Source organism: Vidua macroura, chromosome 18 (genome assembly GCF_024509145.1).
Source record: "Vidua macroura isolate BioBank_ID:100142 chromosome 18, ASM2450914v1, whole genome shotgun sequence".
Classification (NCBI taxonomy): Eukaryota; Metazoa; Chordata; class Aves; order Passeriformes; family Viduidae; genus Vidua; species Vidua macroura.
The window spans coordinates 11,631,238-11,649,481 of NC_071588.1; the positions used below are offsets into that span (position 1 = coordinate 11,631,238).

At 39.3% G+C, this 18,244-nt stretch overlaps 1 protein-coding gene across 3 annotated transcripts in view; it reads left to right on the plus strand.

The window, feature by feature from the left end:
• The window catches only part of SPECC1L (sperm antigen with calponin homology and coiled-coil domains 1 like), an 85,014-nt gene that overhangs the window by 17,181 nt on the left and 49,589 nt on the right, over positions 1-18,244 (plus strand). For all 3 annotated transcript variants that reach the window (XM_053993486.1, XM_053993485.1, XM_053993484.1), the window contains exons 3-9: positions 2,191-2,350; positions 3,065-4,698; positions 6,130-6,337; positions 11,998-12,071; positions 12,551-12,726; positions 13,955-14,121; positions 15,747-15,838. In XM_053993486.1, the coding sequence (XP_053849461.1) occupies positions 2,191-2,350; positions 3,065-4,698; positions 6,130-6,337; positions 11,998-12,071; positions 12,551-12,726; positions 13,955-14,121; positions 15,747-15,838 (2,511 nt within the window). The remainder of the gene's footprint in view (positions 1-2,190; positions 2,351-3,064; positions 4,699-6,129; positions 6,338-11,997; positions 12,072-12,550; positions 12,727-13,954; positions 14,122-15,746; positions 15,839-18,244) is intronic.

Here is an 18,244-nt window from a genome sequence, read left to right on the forward strand (position 1 = left end):
CAGAAATAGTTTATGGGTAAGTCAGAAGAAGAATGGCTGTCTTAAATTCCTTTGTTCAGCAAGGACTGCAGATGACTAATGTCTGAATGTGTGTATTTTACTTAGCGTTTTTTTTTCTTCAAGCTGAGTCACATCTTGACCTATTTGGCTTGATAACATGTATTTGTACTCTAAGTGTCTAAAAGTTTAATCTAATTTCCCCAGTCTTTCAGCAGGGTAAAGATGCTGACAGCTCATAGTCTGTTTGAACTGTCACGTTTGCAGGCGGGTGGGCAGATCCAGCAGCAAAGCAGAAAATTGCTGTTCTGAGCATTTCTGTAATACCTTGGTTTGGGCAATTGTTGCACAGGGTTGTTTCTCTCCCCCTGTGCACCCATGCCCACAAAGTGAATTTCAATTAGATACAAAATGTAATCAGATCACAGGTAAGGCAGGATTGTTGTACACCAGTAGTTTGTGCTCAGCCCGTCCTCCCCACATGAGATGGGTGGGCTTTATGGCTTTTGTAGCTCTCTGATATTTCTGCTTTCCTATTTATATTTCCACTGCCTGTGCCTGTTTGCATGGCTGTTTGACATGGCAGATCAAGGAGCTGGTCTGACTCCTGGGAGGAAAGAGCCCTTGGAAAAGCCTTGTTTGCACAGCAAACAATGGCATTTCCACAGCAGAAAAGCCAGCTTTAGATGCACATCAGACTAGATCCTTGGAGTGATTTGTTTTCTTCCAGCCTTTTATAAACCTTCTCAGAAAGCTACACCATTTCTGACATGATTCAATACAAACATTCTTGTCCTAGAGGATTTTACCCTTACAAATAGACATTTCTATCTGTAAATTTTCTATATTTCTCTCAACTGCATGCAGAGCAAATATGTTCTCCTCCCAAAGCTCCCTTTTGTTTTGTAGCTGCTCTTTGTAAATGGCACAGATCCCATCCATGCTCTTTCCACAGTGCTGTGATCAGTGTTCCTAGCTGTTCTGGAATTGGCATTTGCAAAAACAGACTGTAGAGAATAGAGTGACATGCAACTATTGTTTTAATTAAGCAAGTGCACCTTTATTCTAAATGTATAGAATTGTAATGTTTGCAGTATAGTTTTTAACATGGATGTGTGTGGGAGCTGGAAGTTACAAACTTGCAGACATGATGGAAAGCAACTGGTTAACTCCTAAGCACTACCTTTTAGCTGGGATGTTGGAGGAGAGTTCAAATGTGTTATCCAGCTGAATAATACAGTTGCTCAAGGAATGCTGCTAGCACAGCTGTTTCCTTTTAATTTTCCTCATATAATGGGAAAAATGTTGAGCACATTGTGATTTCCACCATTTGAAAAATTGTATTTTAAAGAGTATAAAGTCTGCCAATTAATGCTTAAGAGCTTAGTATTTCTAGACTTTGCTTTATTCTGAAAGATGTATTCTCTGTTTGGGAGACTGGTTGTTGAGAATCCTGTGCTTGCTGCCTTGTCACATTCCAGGGAGCTTTTGTGGCTAACAGTAGTTTCAGGAACAATCATATGAGGTTAGACAAAAAGTCCATCAAACAAATACCCCATCTCTTAAAATTCCCTAGAAAAGAGCTTGAAAGCAAGGCAAGGATATATGGTGAGAGTGGCTTTTCCTCTGCCTCTATCCTAGTTTTTAGTGATCTGTAGCTTAGTATTTTGAGCTAGAAATTGTATTTTGCTAATGTTGGATTGATTTTTGTTCTTCTTTGATTTGAGCTTTTTGTTGTGAATTTGTCCACCAGAACATATTTGATCATACTCAATTGAAGGATATTGTACTAACTTCCTGGTATTTGGTGGTTTAATTATCTAAGAATTGCCTTCATTTTTATGCATAAACAAACTTTCAGTCAAAATTGAGACATTTTACACTATGATGTTTTACTGTGCTTTAATTTTTTTTTTTTTTTTTAATTTTCTCCTTGGTACTGAAAGATTAAGAATTTCTGGGGGGGAGAGAAGTCTCAGTTTCAAGGCTGACTCATATGTAAGGAGTTAAAGTTCCATTTCAGTTTACTGACTGCACAGTGCAGTGCACTTACACTTTTCAGCATTCTTGCATAGGCACATGACTTGTCAAATATGTACTTTTTCAAACTGAAGGAATCTTTAACAGTAGAAATGTTGGCTATGCAGACTTCTGGGCCAGCTGTCTTAAAGCTGCTTCTTCCCTTTCTTTCAGACTAAGAGTAACGATGACCTCTTAGCAGGGATGGCTGGTGGCGGCGGAGTGACAATGACCAACGGTGTCAAGGCCAAGAAGAATTCTTGTGTATCAACAGCATCTTCAGCTCCAGGGACAACCATGAACAGTCTGGAAAACAAACCCAAAACTATTGCAGGTAAACCGATATATTGATTCTTAAAGGTGGAAGTTGGGAGGCTTTTTATTTTCATTTAATGTATTAAGGATCCATTTTGTCTATTGAAGTGTTCAGTAACACCGTGGTCAACTCATGCACCTTCTAAACTCTTTTCCTGTTTTTAATAGTGTAATTGCTTTTTTGGAGGGTGTTCCTTTTAGTTTTTTCAGTACTGACTTTGCAACTATTATATAACATGAAATAATAGAATTAATTTAGAGAATCATAGATTTTTCTAAAATTGTTTGTTTAAAAAACCCATGACACAAGCACTAAATCTCTAAGATGAATTGTTACAATGAACATTTTGGACATTTTGTATCACTTTATAGAAATTAAGTAAGAGGGCTTTCAGAAACTGTTCAGAAAAGTGAAATCATTTAGTGTGTTATTGATATGGATTGAAATAGGTCTTGCCTTGCGTTGCTGTGTTTTGGATTCAGTAATGCTTGCAAAGCTGTAAAGCATCTGGAAATAGAGTAATAATAATCTATTTATTTCTATGCAATGAGATGAAAATACAGAAAACAGAAAATGGACGTTGGGTTAATGCTTACTTCCAGTATTGACTATGAAATGTATTTAACAGTGATTCAGAAAATCAACCACTGTGTTGCTGATACAAAGCACACAGCCTGCTGTGACAGATATGGTATTTTAAATTCATCTTCCTAACTTTCAAAAAACATACAGGTACGAGTTCCACAGCTAAGCGTAGCACTTCATCTGGAAATAAAGAGTCAAGCTCTTCTAGAGAGAGGATCCGGGATCGTTCTCGTTTGAGCCAGAGCAAGAAGCTGCCTCTGGCAGGGCAGGGCCCCAGCGACACGGTGCTGGCAAAGCGCTCCCGCAGCCGCACCAATCCCGAATCCGATATCCGGATGAGCAAGTCCAAGTCAGACAATCAGATCAGTGACAGAGCTGCACTGGAAGCAAAAGTGAATGATCTTCTGACATTAGCAAAAACTAAAGATGTGGAGATCTTGCATCTGAGAAATGAATTAAGGGACATGCGTGCTCAGCTGGGACTCAACGAAGATAATCTTGAGGGGGATGAAAAATCTGAAGAGAAAGAAGCCATTGTTGTCCATCAGCCAACTGATGTAGAGTCCACACTGCTCCAGTTACAGGAACAAAACACTGCCATCAGAGAAGAGCTCAACCAGCTGAAGAACGAGAATCGAATGTTAAAAGACAGACTAAATGCTTTGGGCTTTTCTTTGGAACAAAGGCTGGACAACTCTGAAAAGCTCTTTGGCTATCAGTCTTTGAGTCCAGAGATTACAGCTGGCAACCACAGCGATGGTGGGGGCACTCTGACATCTTCAGTGGAAGGTTCTGCTCCTGGATCAATGGAAGACTTGCTAAGTCAGGATGAAAACACTCTCATGGACAACCAACACAGTAATTCCATGGATAATTTAGACAGTGAGTGCAGTGAAGTTTATCAGCCACTGACATCAAGCGATGATGCCTTAGATGCTCCGTCATCTTCAGAATCTGAAGGAGTACCAAGTATAGAAAGGTCTAGGAAGGGAAGCAGTGGCAATGCAAGTGAAGTGTCCGTGGCTTGTCTGACAGAACGGATACATCAGATGGAAGAGAACCAACACAGTACAGCTGAAGAGCTCCAAGCCACGCTTCAAGAGCTTGCAGATCTGCAACAAATAACACAAGAGCTGAACAGCGAGAATGAAAGACTTGGAGAGGAAAAAGTAATCCTGATGGAGTCTTTGTGCCAGCAAAGTGACAAGCTGGAACACTTCAGCCGCCAGATTGAGTATTTCCGGTCCCTTTTGGATGAGCACCATATTTCCTATGTAATTGATGAAGACATGAAGAGTGGGCGCTACATGGAGCTGGAGCAGCGCTACATGGAGCTGGCGGAGAACGCTCGCTTCGAGCGGGAGCAGCTGCTGGGGGTTCAGCAGCACTTGAGCAACACTTTGAAGATGGCAGAACAAGACAACAAGGAGGCCCAAGAAATGATAGGGGCATTAAAAGAAAGGAATCACCACATGGAACGGATCATTGAGTCAGAGCAGAAAAGCAAAACAGCTCTGGCATCTACCTTAGAGGAGTACAAAGCCACAGTAGCCAGTGACCAGATAGAGATGAACAGGCTGAAAGCTCAGCTAGAGCATGAAAAGCAGAGAGTGGCCGAGTTGTATTCTATACACAACTCTGGAGATAAATCAGATATACAAGACCTGCTGGAGAGTGTCAGGCTGGATAAGGAAAAAGCAGAGACCTTGGCCAGTGGTCTGCAGGAGGAGCTGGCGCACACCCGCAACGATGCCAATCGATTGCAAGATGCCATTGCTAAGGTAGTGCTTCAGATACTATTGCATTCTAGCATCCCATGTACACAATGGCCTATTGGCCTCTGTAGTTCTTTCAGAAGTAAAAGATTAATTATGAGCTTAATTGGATTGTATTAGTGTTAGGACTGATTACTTTCTCTTGACTTTTGTTATGAAAATGATGTCAGCATTTGAAAAAATATATGGATACATTGAGCTACAGGGTGACTGATGTGTTACTTTTTAAAAATATTTAAATTCCAGAACTTATTTCAGTGTCCAAACTTAAACAGTATTTAAGATACTGTATTAATTTACTGCTTAAATTGCACATCTTCTGCAAGACTTTGTGCTGATTAGGTTTTGGATCAAAATGTTTATTTCCAGTTCTGTTTTGACCCAAATACTTCTAATTTATGCAGTAGCTATGTCTAGTAAAAGTATTTACCATAATTTAATGTAAAAGGAAGAATCACACAATTTATTAAATAACTTTACATATGCATTTAAAGGTGTATCTTCCTGAAGAGACAACTTATGCCAAATTTAATGTGTGAACTCTATATTAGCTGCAAAACAACGTGTTAGTCATGATCACAAGCCTGTTAGAATCAACCTTAATTTGGGGTGAAAATATACTAAAATAATTTTAATAATTAAAGTTGGAGAGTGCTATTAAAATAAAAATCACTGAAACAGATGACTTTAAAGCAGGGTATTTTGTCTATTAAACTTGCTGCCTACCAGCATTGCCCACCCTAAGCCATAACTTATTTTCTCATGTTTTTCTGACATCCTATTTTTGCTGTTGGGTTAATGTTCCTGTGCCTCTGATCCCAGCTTGTTACGTATGGTACAGTTTGATGAGGCAGCATAAAAAAGCCTCTTTCCCTGCTCCTGAAAGGGAGAAGTCAACCACTTCTTCCCTTCCCTGTTTTGTTCTTTTTTCAATTTAATAGTTTGACAGACTCCTCTGAGAACTGGTTCAACTCACTAACACAGCTCACACACAAATGTCACACTTGCTTAAGGAAATCACTCATCACGTAGGTCCAGCAAGCACTAAAATTGATGCACAAGAGACCAGGCTTTTTCTGTTTTGGCAAGGGAAAGGAGAGGTAAAGAGTGTTCTCCCCCAACCCTGTCCCTTTTCCATGGCAGCTGGATGTTAAATTGGATCAGCTGCTCATGAAACCTCAGCCTTGGTACAATGGTGGTGTTGCTTCACTTATATGCAGGGCACTGCTCCAAGAGTAGCTGGGAATGCTTGTATATCCAGCCTGGGAATAAAAAAAAGTGTAACTTTGACCCAGGGAAAGAGTTGCACTAGAACAATGTATAGTCAAAGGCTTACATTTCTCCTGTATTTATCTGGTTGCAGAAATAGATCGTAAGTGTGCTACTTACAAAACAAAAGGTATGTTTAATATGCAACTGAGATACATTCTTCTTTAGGTTGAAGATGAATATCGAGTGTTCCAAGGAGAAGCCAAGAAACAAATTGAGGATCTCAATGTGACTCTAGAAAAGCTTCGGACAGAGCTAGATGAAAAAGAGACTGAGAGGAGTGACATGAAAGAAACCATCTTTGAGTTGGAGGATGAAGTAGAGCAGCACCGTGCTGTGAAGCTTCATGACAATCTTATTATATCTGATTTGGAGAGTAAGTATTATGCATTTCTCTTGAGAGGATAATTTAAGAAAAGCTCAAGTAGAACACTGTAATATTGAAAATATTTTCACTTGTCTGTTGTATGTCTGAATTCAAGTCAGACTAGGTTTTGCAGAATCCTTACACACAGGGGAAATAAAAAATCAAGTTGGCTTAGCTTTTCCAGACCCACTTAGTAGATGGTGTGGGAATAAAAGCCTGTGAATAGAGAACAAATATGAAATCTGCTAATACTGTTTTCATGTTGTTCTTCAAAGTAGAAAAACATGTGGTAGAAAACATGTTTACTGTGTACCTGTCTAGCTCTCTGTGCCTTAGTTCCCTCTCTGATCTTGGAGACCTGTTCAGACATTCCTACCACGGGCTGGAATACTGCAATTAGTCTCCATCTAATTAAGAACACGGGCAACTCTACCCTGGCAAGCTGTATTTGCACAGTGCTGCTTAGAGAATTCAAATATCTCTTAGTCTTCCATGTTATTCAAAGATGAAACAAGATAGCAAAAAAGCCAAAGCATGATTCCTTCTAACAACAAGGGAAATATTCATAGAAAGGGTTTTTAATTGGTCTGCTATCAAGAAAAGTTAGTGTCTTAAGCAATCTAAGTTGTTTATTCAAGCTCAGTATCTTCAGGCATGGCTGTGAATGTTGTTTCCCTAAGCAACCCTTCTTCATCTTGAAAGGCAATCACTGCTTCTCTTTACAAAATAGTTTTAAGTTTTTATTCTGATTTTTTCCCTTTCTGTGCAAAAAGACAGTCATTTTGGAGCAAAGACTCATATAGGTTGAACAGTTTTCTACTTGTTTGTTTTGTCCATTAACTGCAATACACTTGTGCAGGGAACAGCACTGTAGTCAAGCAGATATTTAGGTATCTGCCTAACAATAACTCATTACAAGGCAGATCTGATTTTTAGATGCTTCTGCTTTGTGGGTACAAGCCAGCTGTCAGATATTTAATTTCGACTGGTGAAAATTCAGGCAGACAAACCTCTGCCAGGCGAGAAATCCTCAACAAAAATTGCAAAAAGTCTTTGTTATTCACTGGTCTTGGAAAATTCATCTGGACCAGCCAATGTCCTGACGTGATCCTTTGAGGGGGAGCAAGCTGTTGTTTTAGCTATAGGCTGGAAGGAGAGTGGCATCTAGTGGCAGTAAGAGAGGATGGCACCCGAGGAATTGTATACACTTTATTTAAAGTGCATTTTTTCTGACAACTTGAAAACTCTGTTGATTTTGGGTTCATAGTTAAACCTCTTGCAGGAGTTTTTTCATGGTAGTCTCTAAGTACTGACAGCATAGGACATCATGAAAAATCTGGAACTTAGAGGTGGTACATACAACATTTAAAAGATAGAATTCCAAACACAAAATGGGAAATTATAACTTGAAAATTTCATTAAAGACAGACTTTACACTTAGGAGAAAGATGCCTTATAGATGAGATGGTGAGTGTTCATTCAATTTAATGATTAATCAACACAAATAGTCATGTAGAAATGGGAAACACTCCAAGCACTGGTACTTAGGGCACGCTTCACTGTGGGCTTTTCAAACACCAAGAAGAGGCACAAGGAACCTGCGGTGAAACATTTTTCACAGTAATCTGGGTATTGAACTGTCACATTTTAGCTGTTAATATGTCTGCCTGCAGAAACAGGAATCTGATGTGTGCAGCAGGATGCAAATTGCATTGATAAAATACACACAGTATGTTGCTGACATCCATCCAGGTGAGAGCTGCAGTCACTGCAGCTGAGCTCGTTACTGCTGGGATGAGGAGTTTTCAGCACAGTGCTTAAAGGGCCTGGAGGGGAAGCCTAGTGAGGAGCAGCTGAGGGCACCTGGTTTATTCAGCCTGGAGGAGACTGAGGGGAGACCTCGTTGTGGTCTTCAGTCCCTGCTCTCTGTGACTGGTGACAGGACTTGAGGAAATGGCTGGAGCTAAGTCAGGAGAGGTTTAGGTTGGATAGCAGGAAAGGATTCTTCACCCAGAGGGTGGTTGGGCACTGGAACAGGATCCCCAGGACAGTAATCACGGCCCCAAGGCTGCCAGAGCTCAAGGAGTGTTTGGACAATGCTCTCAGGCACAGGGTGGGATTGTTGAGGTGACCTGTTCAGGGCCAGGACTGTGACTTGATGATAGATCCCTTCCAGCTGAGGATATTCTATGATTCTGTTGTATGTAAAAAGTCTAAGAAATATTAAAATAATCTGTATGTTTTATATCCCCTGTGCTGTGCTGAGCTGAAACAAGCAGTGGGGAAGGCTGACACTGCACTAGATGGCGTGTTCCCTCTGGCTTTCACTTCTGACTCCCAAAAACTTGCAACAGTCAGGTAGCCCAGCTGTCACATTAGTCATCTGCAGTAACTAAGTGGGAAACAGGAACCTATTATTCTCCCAAGCAGCTAATAAGAGTTTGTGGGGAATTTTTTTCCAGAAAAGTGTGACTCCTGACGTGCAGAAAATGTGTATTTGTTGGTTAGCTTACCACTTCTCAAAGGTTTCTTCTGAAGCACAAAAATAATCATTGCATGTTCTCTTAGCACAGGTGCACGTAGGTTCTCCTAGTCTGTAACTATAAGTCAGTAAATTTTTAGGACAAGTGTAGGTGAGCTAGAAGGTGGATATATTTAATGTTCAATGAATAGTTCTTTTATGGAGCTGACAGTGTTAGTTTTAATTCTGCTATATCTCATTTGAAAAGAATCTTGACAGCAGTTATGAAATGAAATGTTTACTTACCATATTTAGGCCTTTTCTAACAAAGTGTTGGAAAAGTCAATAGGATGTTCATTTTTTGGGCCTGTTTTTTTTTTACATTTTTAGGTTTGTTTTTTTTTTTTTTGCTAATGGTGGGCCCTTAAAAAGTCACCTTTTTGCTGTATAGATATATTGTCTGACATGATGAGCTCAAAAGTAAGATTGGTCTACAAATTGCCTGAGCTTTGGTATTTGTACCCAGCACCCCTTCCTTACAGAAGGAAGCTGTAGTTCTTATACTACTCTGTGTATTTGTGATTGTGTTGGGATAGCCATTTCTATGTTAAAGAATCAAAGTGCTCTCCCAGGATAAGGCATGCCTGCATAACCAGTACAAAAACTGTGAGAGTGTGTCCACTGTGGAGTTGCCTGTGTCAGAATTAGTTGATTTAGTGTCCCTTCTCAGGAATTGTCAGGTCATTTTTTTCTGAAACGACTGCACGTGTCTGAACATTGTTAGTATTTTTTCCCTTATTTTTTCCCCAGAAACTGTTGAAATCAAACAATTGAATGTTGATACTAATTTATATTTCATAGTGATAATTTCTAACTGCTGGCTATATTATAATTAGTAAAAATTGCAGATACAGAACATCGTGGTACCTTTTCTCTGGTAGCCTTACAAAACTCTTCCTCCCAGCCCTAGCTCTAAAGGTTTTCTTCACCATTTGTAGTCTGCATGTCCTATAATCTTCTTTTTTTCTCTGCCTCTTAGGTAGAGGCAAGGCCTTGTCAAACTGTGGCTTGAATCAATATCATTTTCTGAAATGTAGATGTAATTGGATCCTGCAGTCAAACACGAACTTGCTGATTTGCCATTTTTAATTATCCTATTCATTCATCAGAAGAGTCTCCTTGTTCTTCATTTACCCTAGAAATGAATACTTTTTCTTTTATCTCTGTCTTCTTTGTTGTCCATGATCCTTAAAAGGAGTACCTGTGTTATCATACTGAAAATTCAGGCACGTGGAGGTGGAAGGGGTTCATGTGTGTTAGAGAAGAATGTGGAGTTTGCAAGGGTGCAGAAAGGAAAGGTGCCACATGGCACCCTCTACCAATTTTGACTACTTGCATTTCTCAGGCTGTAGTTGGTGGAAGAGGTGAAATCACTTACATTAGTCATAATTTCTCACTGCATTTCAAACTCAGTTGCAATTTGGTGGGGGGTATTTTTAGCTTGGTTGACTGGGGAGGAGAGAGAGCACTGTTTCCAACAACTGCTGTAAACTGCTCTGTATTATTTATGTACCTGCAGAATATTCAGGCCATTGTGTTTTACTTCAAAGCATAAATACACTAAAATTTAATGGTGCGTTTCATAACTCACAGAAGCTCAAAACAATGGCACTACACAACCTTTAACTGTGGGTGCATTTGTGGTCTCTGGTTTGTGGTTATTTTTAGACAGCTTGCTTTTAGTAGTACTGCAAATTTTGTTTTTAAAAACATTTTTTCTTTGAACTGTTTTAAAAGTGAAAATGAACATTGACTTGATTTATTCTAAAATGTATTTAAAGGGAAGGGGTGGGGGGAGCAAGTTTTATAACTTTGGCCTAAAGCTGGCCTCCTAGTTCTGAATTTAGCTCAAACAAGTTGTGTATCAAGAGACAAGCTAAAAATTGGAGGGCTTTGCTTAAGTATCATAGTAGCATGATATTTGAGTGGCCCACCCTGTAGGCTTATCTTCAAAACTTAAAGATCAGCTGGCTGCAACTTAAAATGGGCAGTCTTACAAGGAGGAGATAAATACAGAAGTATCTGTCTATTTTTTATGTTCCAACTTTGAAAGGTTATTGTGTTTTCAGGCCAGCTGAGCTTTATATGATTCTTGTAAAGAAATTAACTGTGACTTAAAAAGTCCCTGTACTTTGGGCTGTTGAGGAAGGTTTTGTGTATTGAACAGCCTAAAAGTATTAGGCACCCTCAGTTATGTTGTGGAAAGAGCATTGCTAATATACAGGAAAAATATTTGTTTCCAGCAGGTGTTGGGATAATGAACCTGAAGAAAAAAATGCATTCAGTCAGTCTCTCCATCATTTTTACAGTTTTTACAGTCACACAATGCTACAGAAATAAAACCATCCTAGAATCCAAGGATCAGTGAAGTGACACGATGATTAGAAATTTATGCTGCTTCATTAATTGCTTAGTTTTAAGAATGGAGTAATCAATCACATCGTCCTGTGTATTGAATAAAGTCACAAATGAATGATAATTGCAGTAGCCAGTCTGCCAGACGCCACACACGAGCTGCTGCTGCTCGGGCTGTGCACCCTGCTGTGTTGCTGCTGACAGATTTAGGGGACCCTCTCTCTCATAACACGAGCTCACAGACGGTTTGGCCTTTTGCTGTAAATATAGTTTGCTTTGACCTCAAATAGTAGCTTGATAGACAAGAATGTCAGATTCTTGGGGACATGAGTTCAGTTTTATCCCTGTGGAAGGCAAGGCTGTGAGTGTTATGTCAACTGCTTAGTGGCAGAAATTAAACTGTGAATCAAAACGCTTTGTGTAGCTGCAGCTTATGTTTGAGGAGGGGAAATCCCCAAAGATGCATGTTTTTAGGATCTTTTCATGTTAAATTGCCTACCTGTTTACTTGCTCTTTGTTACTGCTTTGTCATTTTAGTGTTGTGATTTGGGATTTGTATAAGAATTAAGTTTGCTTATGCTGCTCCCCTTACCAGTCACAGAGGAGTGTGTACCTATTAACACCCTCTGGCAAATTATTCCTTCTCAGACTATGTTTCTTCATATGTCTTTGGTTACAAAAATGTCTTCTTTGAGTAAGTCTTCAAAAACATTTGCAGATCTTTTCAGTTATTCATTTTTAAGTAGATAAATCCCTGAATAAGATCTTACAGGGAATTTAACTTCTTTTCCAGATACAGTTAAAAAACTTCAGGATCAAAAGCATGACATGGAAAGAGAGATCAAGAATCTGCACAGGAGACTCCGGGTTAGTAAAAACCAAAATGTCAATACATTGTCAGCTTAGAATGTCTTAAAACCAGCTTGTTAAATTGTGAAAAGATAATATCATTAGATGCAATGCCAATAAAATAATTATTTCTGAATGACAGGCACCATGGGAATATATTTACTAACCTACAGACACTAAAAATACTAAAAATTTCTCAGTGTCACAAAGATATGATGTTGGGCTTAGGAGAAAATGTTCCTGTGTATTTTGATGTGGAGTTTAATATTTTTCTCCTCCACTTTGATCATTTTATTTGTCTCCAGAAAAGAAATTCATGACTTTCAAAGTCTAGTTATTTCCAGCAAAACCTCTTCAATTTAACTTGTGAGTTAGGATGTGCCTAACACTGGACAAGTGCCTCTGTCGTTCCTGTAAATCGTTTCCTTTAACAGCATAGGAAAACTATGAATAATAAGGATAACTTTTATTTTTAACGTGCAAATTCGTGCTTGCAGGAGGAGTCAGCAGAATGGCGTCAGTTCCAGGCAGACCTGCAGACTGCAGTGGTCATAGCCAACGATATCAAGTCCGAGGCCCAGGAGGAGATCGGGGACCTGAAGCGCAGATTGCACGAAGCACAGGAGAAAAACGAGAAGCTCTCTAAGGAGCTGGAGGAGATAAAGTCACGCAAGTATGCCAGTGACAGCAGGGATGTGTGGTCTCTTTTGCAGGAAAGGGCCAGTTTTGGAAATCCAGTTTAATTACTGAGGCTCCAGAAGTTTGGTAATCCTCTCACTGTGAGGATCTGTATTTCAGCAAAGCTGCTTTATGCTGCTTTCAGCAGTCAAAATGAGTACACTTACAACAGCAATATTTGTTTCTTTATACTGTATACTTAATCCAGCCAGGGTTTTACAAAACCAAGTTGAAGTGGAGGATTTTTCCATTTTAACAGCTAAATATTATTTGGCTTCCCACAGTGTGAAAAACAAGCAACATTGGCTTTTCTGTACCATCATTAATATTTCTTTATTAACACTCAAGGCTTTTGGTGTGGTTAAAAACACAGCTGGGTTTTTACCTGAGAGGAAACCTTCATCTAGTTCTGCATGTAACTTATACTGTTTTCTTTCCACCGATAATTAGAGATGCTTTTTATATAAAAACAAAAATAATTTAAATTGTGATGTATTGTGGCTTGAATTAGGTGTTTCAAATATTTAGAAACTGAGTTATATGTCTTTCAGAAGTATTGAAGTCCTCAAATAGGAACATCTTGGACAGTACCATTTGAATCCTGACTACATTGTCTCTAGGGATCAGATATGTATATATCTTACAGTAATGATGCTTGTGATGTCTATATATAAAACAATTGTTTTCTGCATGGATAGGAATTTGGTGAGATTTACATTACATTTAGCCCAGCATCTAGTAGGATAGGAGATCCTTTCACAGGCTGTGAAACTTGGGGAAAAGCAGATGGCTGCCTAAAGATATATACCAGAAATATATTCTTACCTTCTTAGCATTAAATTGTTTTCCATTTATTCAGGTGGAAAAAAATTCTCCCCTCTGAGATGATTATTTTCATGTGAAATGAGGAAATCCTTAAGTCTCAATTTTCCCTATCTGTGTGTGTGAGACAGGAACAAGAATTAAGCCTTATATCAAATATTGATTTGACAGACTTTTTTTACCAGGAGCTGAGCTCTGTTGCTGACAAATTGTAAGAACTTAGAGTGAAAATTTGAGTTGATAACCTGTTTCTGAATTACAGTGGAAAGAAAACAAGGTTAATGTAATGACCCATTTGAACCATAGATTTTAATTCAACTTCAATTTGTGTTGATTTTTTTAAGCCTTTGCACGTTAAAATGTTTTTTAAATACCCTAAATGAGCAGCACATTGACTTCAGGCAGGAAGAAGAACGTGGTCGAGTGTACAATTACATGAATGCAGTAGAGAGAGATTTGGCAGCTCTGAGACAAGGAATGGGCCTGAGTCGCAGATCCTCCACCTCCTCAGAGCCAACTCCCACTGTGAAAACGCTCATCAAGTCCTTTGACAGTGCCTCCTCCCAAGGTGAGTCCCACCAGCCAGGGCAGCAGCTGCACCAGGCTGCCCCTCTGCCTGTGGTCATCTGATGGCTCAGGGGCAAACTGCTTTATCCTGTCACGACTTCCAAGTGATGCTGAAACGAACCGACCCAAACTGGATTGCAGAACAGATTGTTCACTGCAGTTAAGTGCAAGCATCCTTTTTGGTCTTGTCTTTATTTTTCTCTTTGCTGTCGCATTGCCAGTGACTCATACGCTGGATGCTTTGATTCTGTGCTCCTGTGTATTAGAAATACATAAACACATATGACACACATAATTATAGCTGGGAGCACAGCTGATTTCAGCCTGATTATTAAAATGTGAACTTAATGTTCCAAATTAAGCATTTTAAAAGCCATGTAATAGCTAGAGCTGAGTTTATTTCTTTTAATAACTTATATCTTACACTCAGAGCTCTGATGACAGTTAAAAGTAAGATCCAGCCTGTATCACCTGTTGAAAGATATAGGAGATATTTTCTAAAATGAAAGGAGTCTCACTCTTGAGACAATGGACTTTACTATGTTTCTGATTGTGGGATGAAGTGGTGTTCTTCTCCATAGGTGACCAGAATAAGGAGTCCAAGTAATTATTCTGAAATGAGGAACACTTGGGTTTTACCTTTAACTGTGTATGAAGCTTTGTGTGGGTTAAAATATTTCCCTTGCCAGGTCTTCGGGTTGTGATTTTCACATCCAACAAAGTCTCCTAAGTTTCATGTAAAAAGTCTTGTTCTGAAGCAGACTAAGTTAGCAGAGCCAGTACAGTACTGTGCACAGCAAAGCTGCTTTCCACTGCTTAGAACCAGGAAGTTTAAGATACAGAACCATCTCTGTTATTTAACCGTTCTGTAAACGCTTCTATTTCCATGCTTGCTCGTTTTGTTCACAGGTATTTACAGTTTTTTACTTTTCTAGTGTTAATTTAGAAGGTCTTTTTAGTGTGTTACTGAAGGAAGGTGCTTTCTTGCCAGAGTTAGTTTAGTTAAATGATAAATCCCCTCTCCCTTCTTTGGAATCTTTTATTTCAATCTAATATCTGCCTTCTACTCAGCATTCATGTCTAATCATGTTGTTAAATCATCAGATCACTGATTCACCAATTTAGAATTTTTGTTTTCATACATTTGTAAAAATATTACTTATTTAATCCCAAAGTTTAAGGTATATAATAATCTAGTTCTCATGGACTTTGATTAGAAACTAGAAAGGAGAAGCAGGTGATAGAGTTTATCTTTCTTGTATTACTAGCAGAGCCAGGAGCCTGCTGCTATCTCTTTAATTGTCTGAAGATCAGAGAACTAGTAATGCCATGATTTACATCTGCCAAGGTAATAGTATCCTGCACCTTAGCCTTGTCCACCCCCAGCCAACTCAGGCTTTTACCATGGATGATAGAAAGACAGCAAATGAAGGTAATTGCAGGGGAGTAAATGTGTAGGCATACTTTCAAATGACTTTTCAGTCAATTGCTAATTGAAATTCTGAGAGTGTGATCTGGTAAAACTGGTAATGTAAAGTACGAGGTGAGGGTTGGCTTTAGCAGTCTCCTGTTGCACTGCAGAGCAGTGTCATGCTCACGATGGCTTCCTTTCCATGTTCCTCCTAGTTCCAAGCCCTGCTGCTGCCACCATTCCTCGCACTCCCCTGAGCCCAAGTCCCATGAAAACGCCCCCAGCTGCTGCTGTATCCCCTATGCAGGTGGGTGTTTTATGACTGCACTTAATCCTTCTCTGTGAGGAAGATTGTGTGAAACTACAGGTGGTAACATATAAGTATTGGCTGATTTGCTGGGGAAATAATGATAAAATGTTGCCTTCAGTAAGTAATTGCTGAACTGTTCAGTCTAACAAGTCTGTCACTGGGATCCACGTTGGAAACTTGGAAGTTCTTGTTAAATACTCGCAACCATTGCTATTCCTGTGCTATTAAAAAATGTGAGAGGAAGACTTTATTTGCATTCCTTAGTTTAGAGTTGCCATTTGTCAGTTCTTAGTCCTGTGCCTGGCAGGGAAACAGCAGTAATCCCCTTTGGCAGTGGACTAAGGACGGTGCAGAATCTGTCAGCAATCATCAGTGTAAATGTATCTTTCAATGCAGGCCTTACAGGGAGGGTTGAAATAATTGCAAATTTCTGCTCTTCGTTCATTTTGCACTGGCAGAGTTTGGCCAGTGGGTGATGGTGCTGTGTATTTTGTGCTGCCCCTCTGAAGCTTTGTCCTTTTGCTCAGCTGCTGCAGCAGCCTGGGTGCACTGAGATGGCATTGTCAGGACTCTGATGTTCAGCTTTGTAGATCTTTGCTGGCTTTATTATCTCACTTGCTGTGTGAAGTGAGATTTTGGCAGAAGCCAACAAGTTTAAGGACAAAGCAGATGGGACCAGATTCATAAAGAAAAGTCAAAGAATGTACGTTGTTTTACTCCTTTAATATCCATAATTCTCCTGTTGCCTTCTAGATATTGCTATCCAAAAGTTCCAAAACTTGATTTTCACTGTAGGTTAGTGTAAAGATTTGGTAATACATTTTCTCTGCCTGAACTGAAGACTCTATAGTCGTATTAGCTTTTAGTCCTCAAGGAACAGTACCTGGAACAGACTGTTCTCCTGTTCTCAAACTAGTGCAGCTTTTATTCATTTAAGAGTGAATTTCATGAAACAAATAGATAGCCTTAAAGCAAAGAGAAAGAATTAAATGGTTTTTCGGGAGAGCTTCTGCTTCTTCTTGTGGTTCAGTCACTCTTGACAGCAATTTTCTAAATGAGTTAAATGTGACGAGTTCGCTGACAGATGCTTTGTTCCTATTGATCTGGCTTTATATTTCTGTTTATTTCTGCACTCTTGTAGGAGGAGGCAGACTTAATCTCATGTTCCAAAGGGCTGAACCAGACCTTTGGCAGACAGAAGACTTTTTGGTGAAGCCTAAGGCTTATCTCACTTCATTTACCTGTAAATTAACCATGAACCAAAATAATCTCTTAGAATACTGCAAAGCTGCTCAGGTTTACAGCTCTTGTTTGATGTTCTTGATCTGCCAGAATTACTTGAATTTTGAATTCAACTTCTGGTATAGACCCAAGTCATTAACAGCTGGATACTCATTAGTGGGAAACATTGCCTGAAAAACAAAGGGAAGGGTGTGTAAATGAAAACAGTTTCCATTGTCTTTCTGAAGATAGGTGGTTTTCTTCAAAGTGCTTGTAACTATCCAGAAGGCAATTGGGTTTCATGACCTCAGTTATATGAATATTTTCTGCTCAAGAGAGAAGGGGGTTGAGTTTTCTTTATTTTCATATTGCAGCCTCATTTTTACTGTTGCATTCCATGTAATTTTTAAAAACGTTTTTGTTTGTGCTCTCTTGGAATTGAAAAGCAAGATTTTAATAAGTATCCACAATGTGAGCTGAACTATTGGCTCCCACCTTATAGAAGTCATCTATGGTTTAAGGTCTTTGAGGAAAGGTGGATCTCTGTATGGGTGTTGCAGTGTTTATTATCATTAATTTCAGTTCCTCTTAAATACTGTCACAGGGGAAATATTTACATGGGCACCTACTGAGAAACTGTCACAGTGTTCATACTTCTATAAGATGGATTGGTTGCAAAAAACATTGCCCAAGTACAGATGCATCAACCATGTGCTTTGTCTTTGGACTGTGTAATGAATTTCCTCAGTCTTGAAGAGATTTTGTTTGCTTGGTTTGTTTTTCTTTACGGCTGTCTGTATGTATAATGAGATAGATTCTTGGATATATTTTGCAACTCAAAACAAATAAACAAAATCCTTTCTGGCTTCAGGTCCAAGCCTGCAGTGGAACATAGCTGTGTTTTACTATGGCTCTTAGCAGTACTGCAAAACAATTTAGGAAGAGAGGTATGAAGAGAATGCTTTTCAGAATGTGAAAACAGCCCTGCTGGGTTAGCCCAAAGCTTAGCTAGTCTGGTATGCCACTGGGAGTGACCCAAGCAGATGCCTAGGGAGGAATATAAGGACAAGGGAGTCTATCTGCTGCTTTCCCTGAGTACTTCCATTTTCTGTTTTGTAGCTGGAGGACTCTCTGAAACAGATATGGTTTCAGATTTACAGGTTACCACTGAATGTCCTGTTT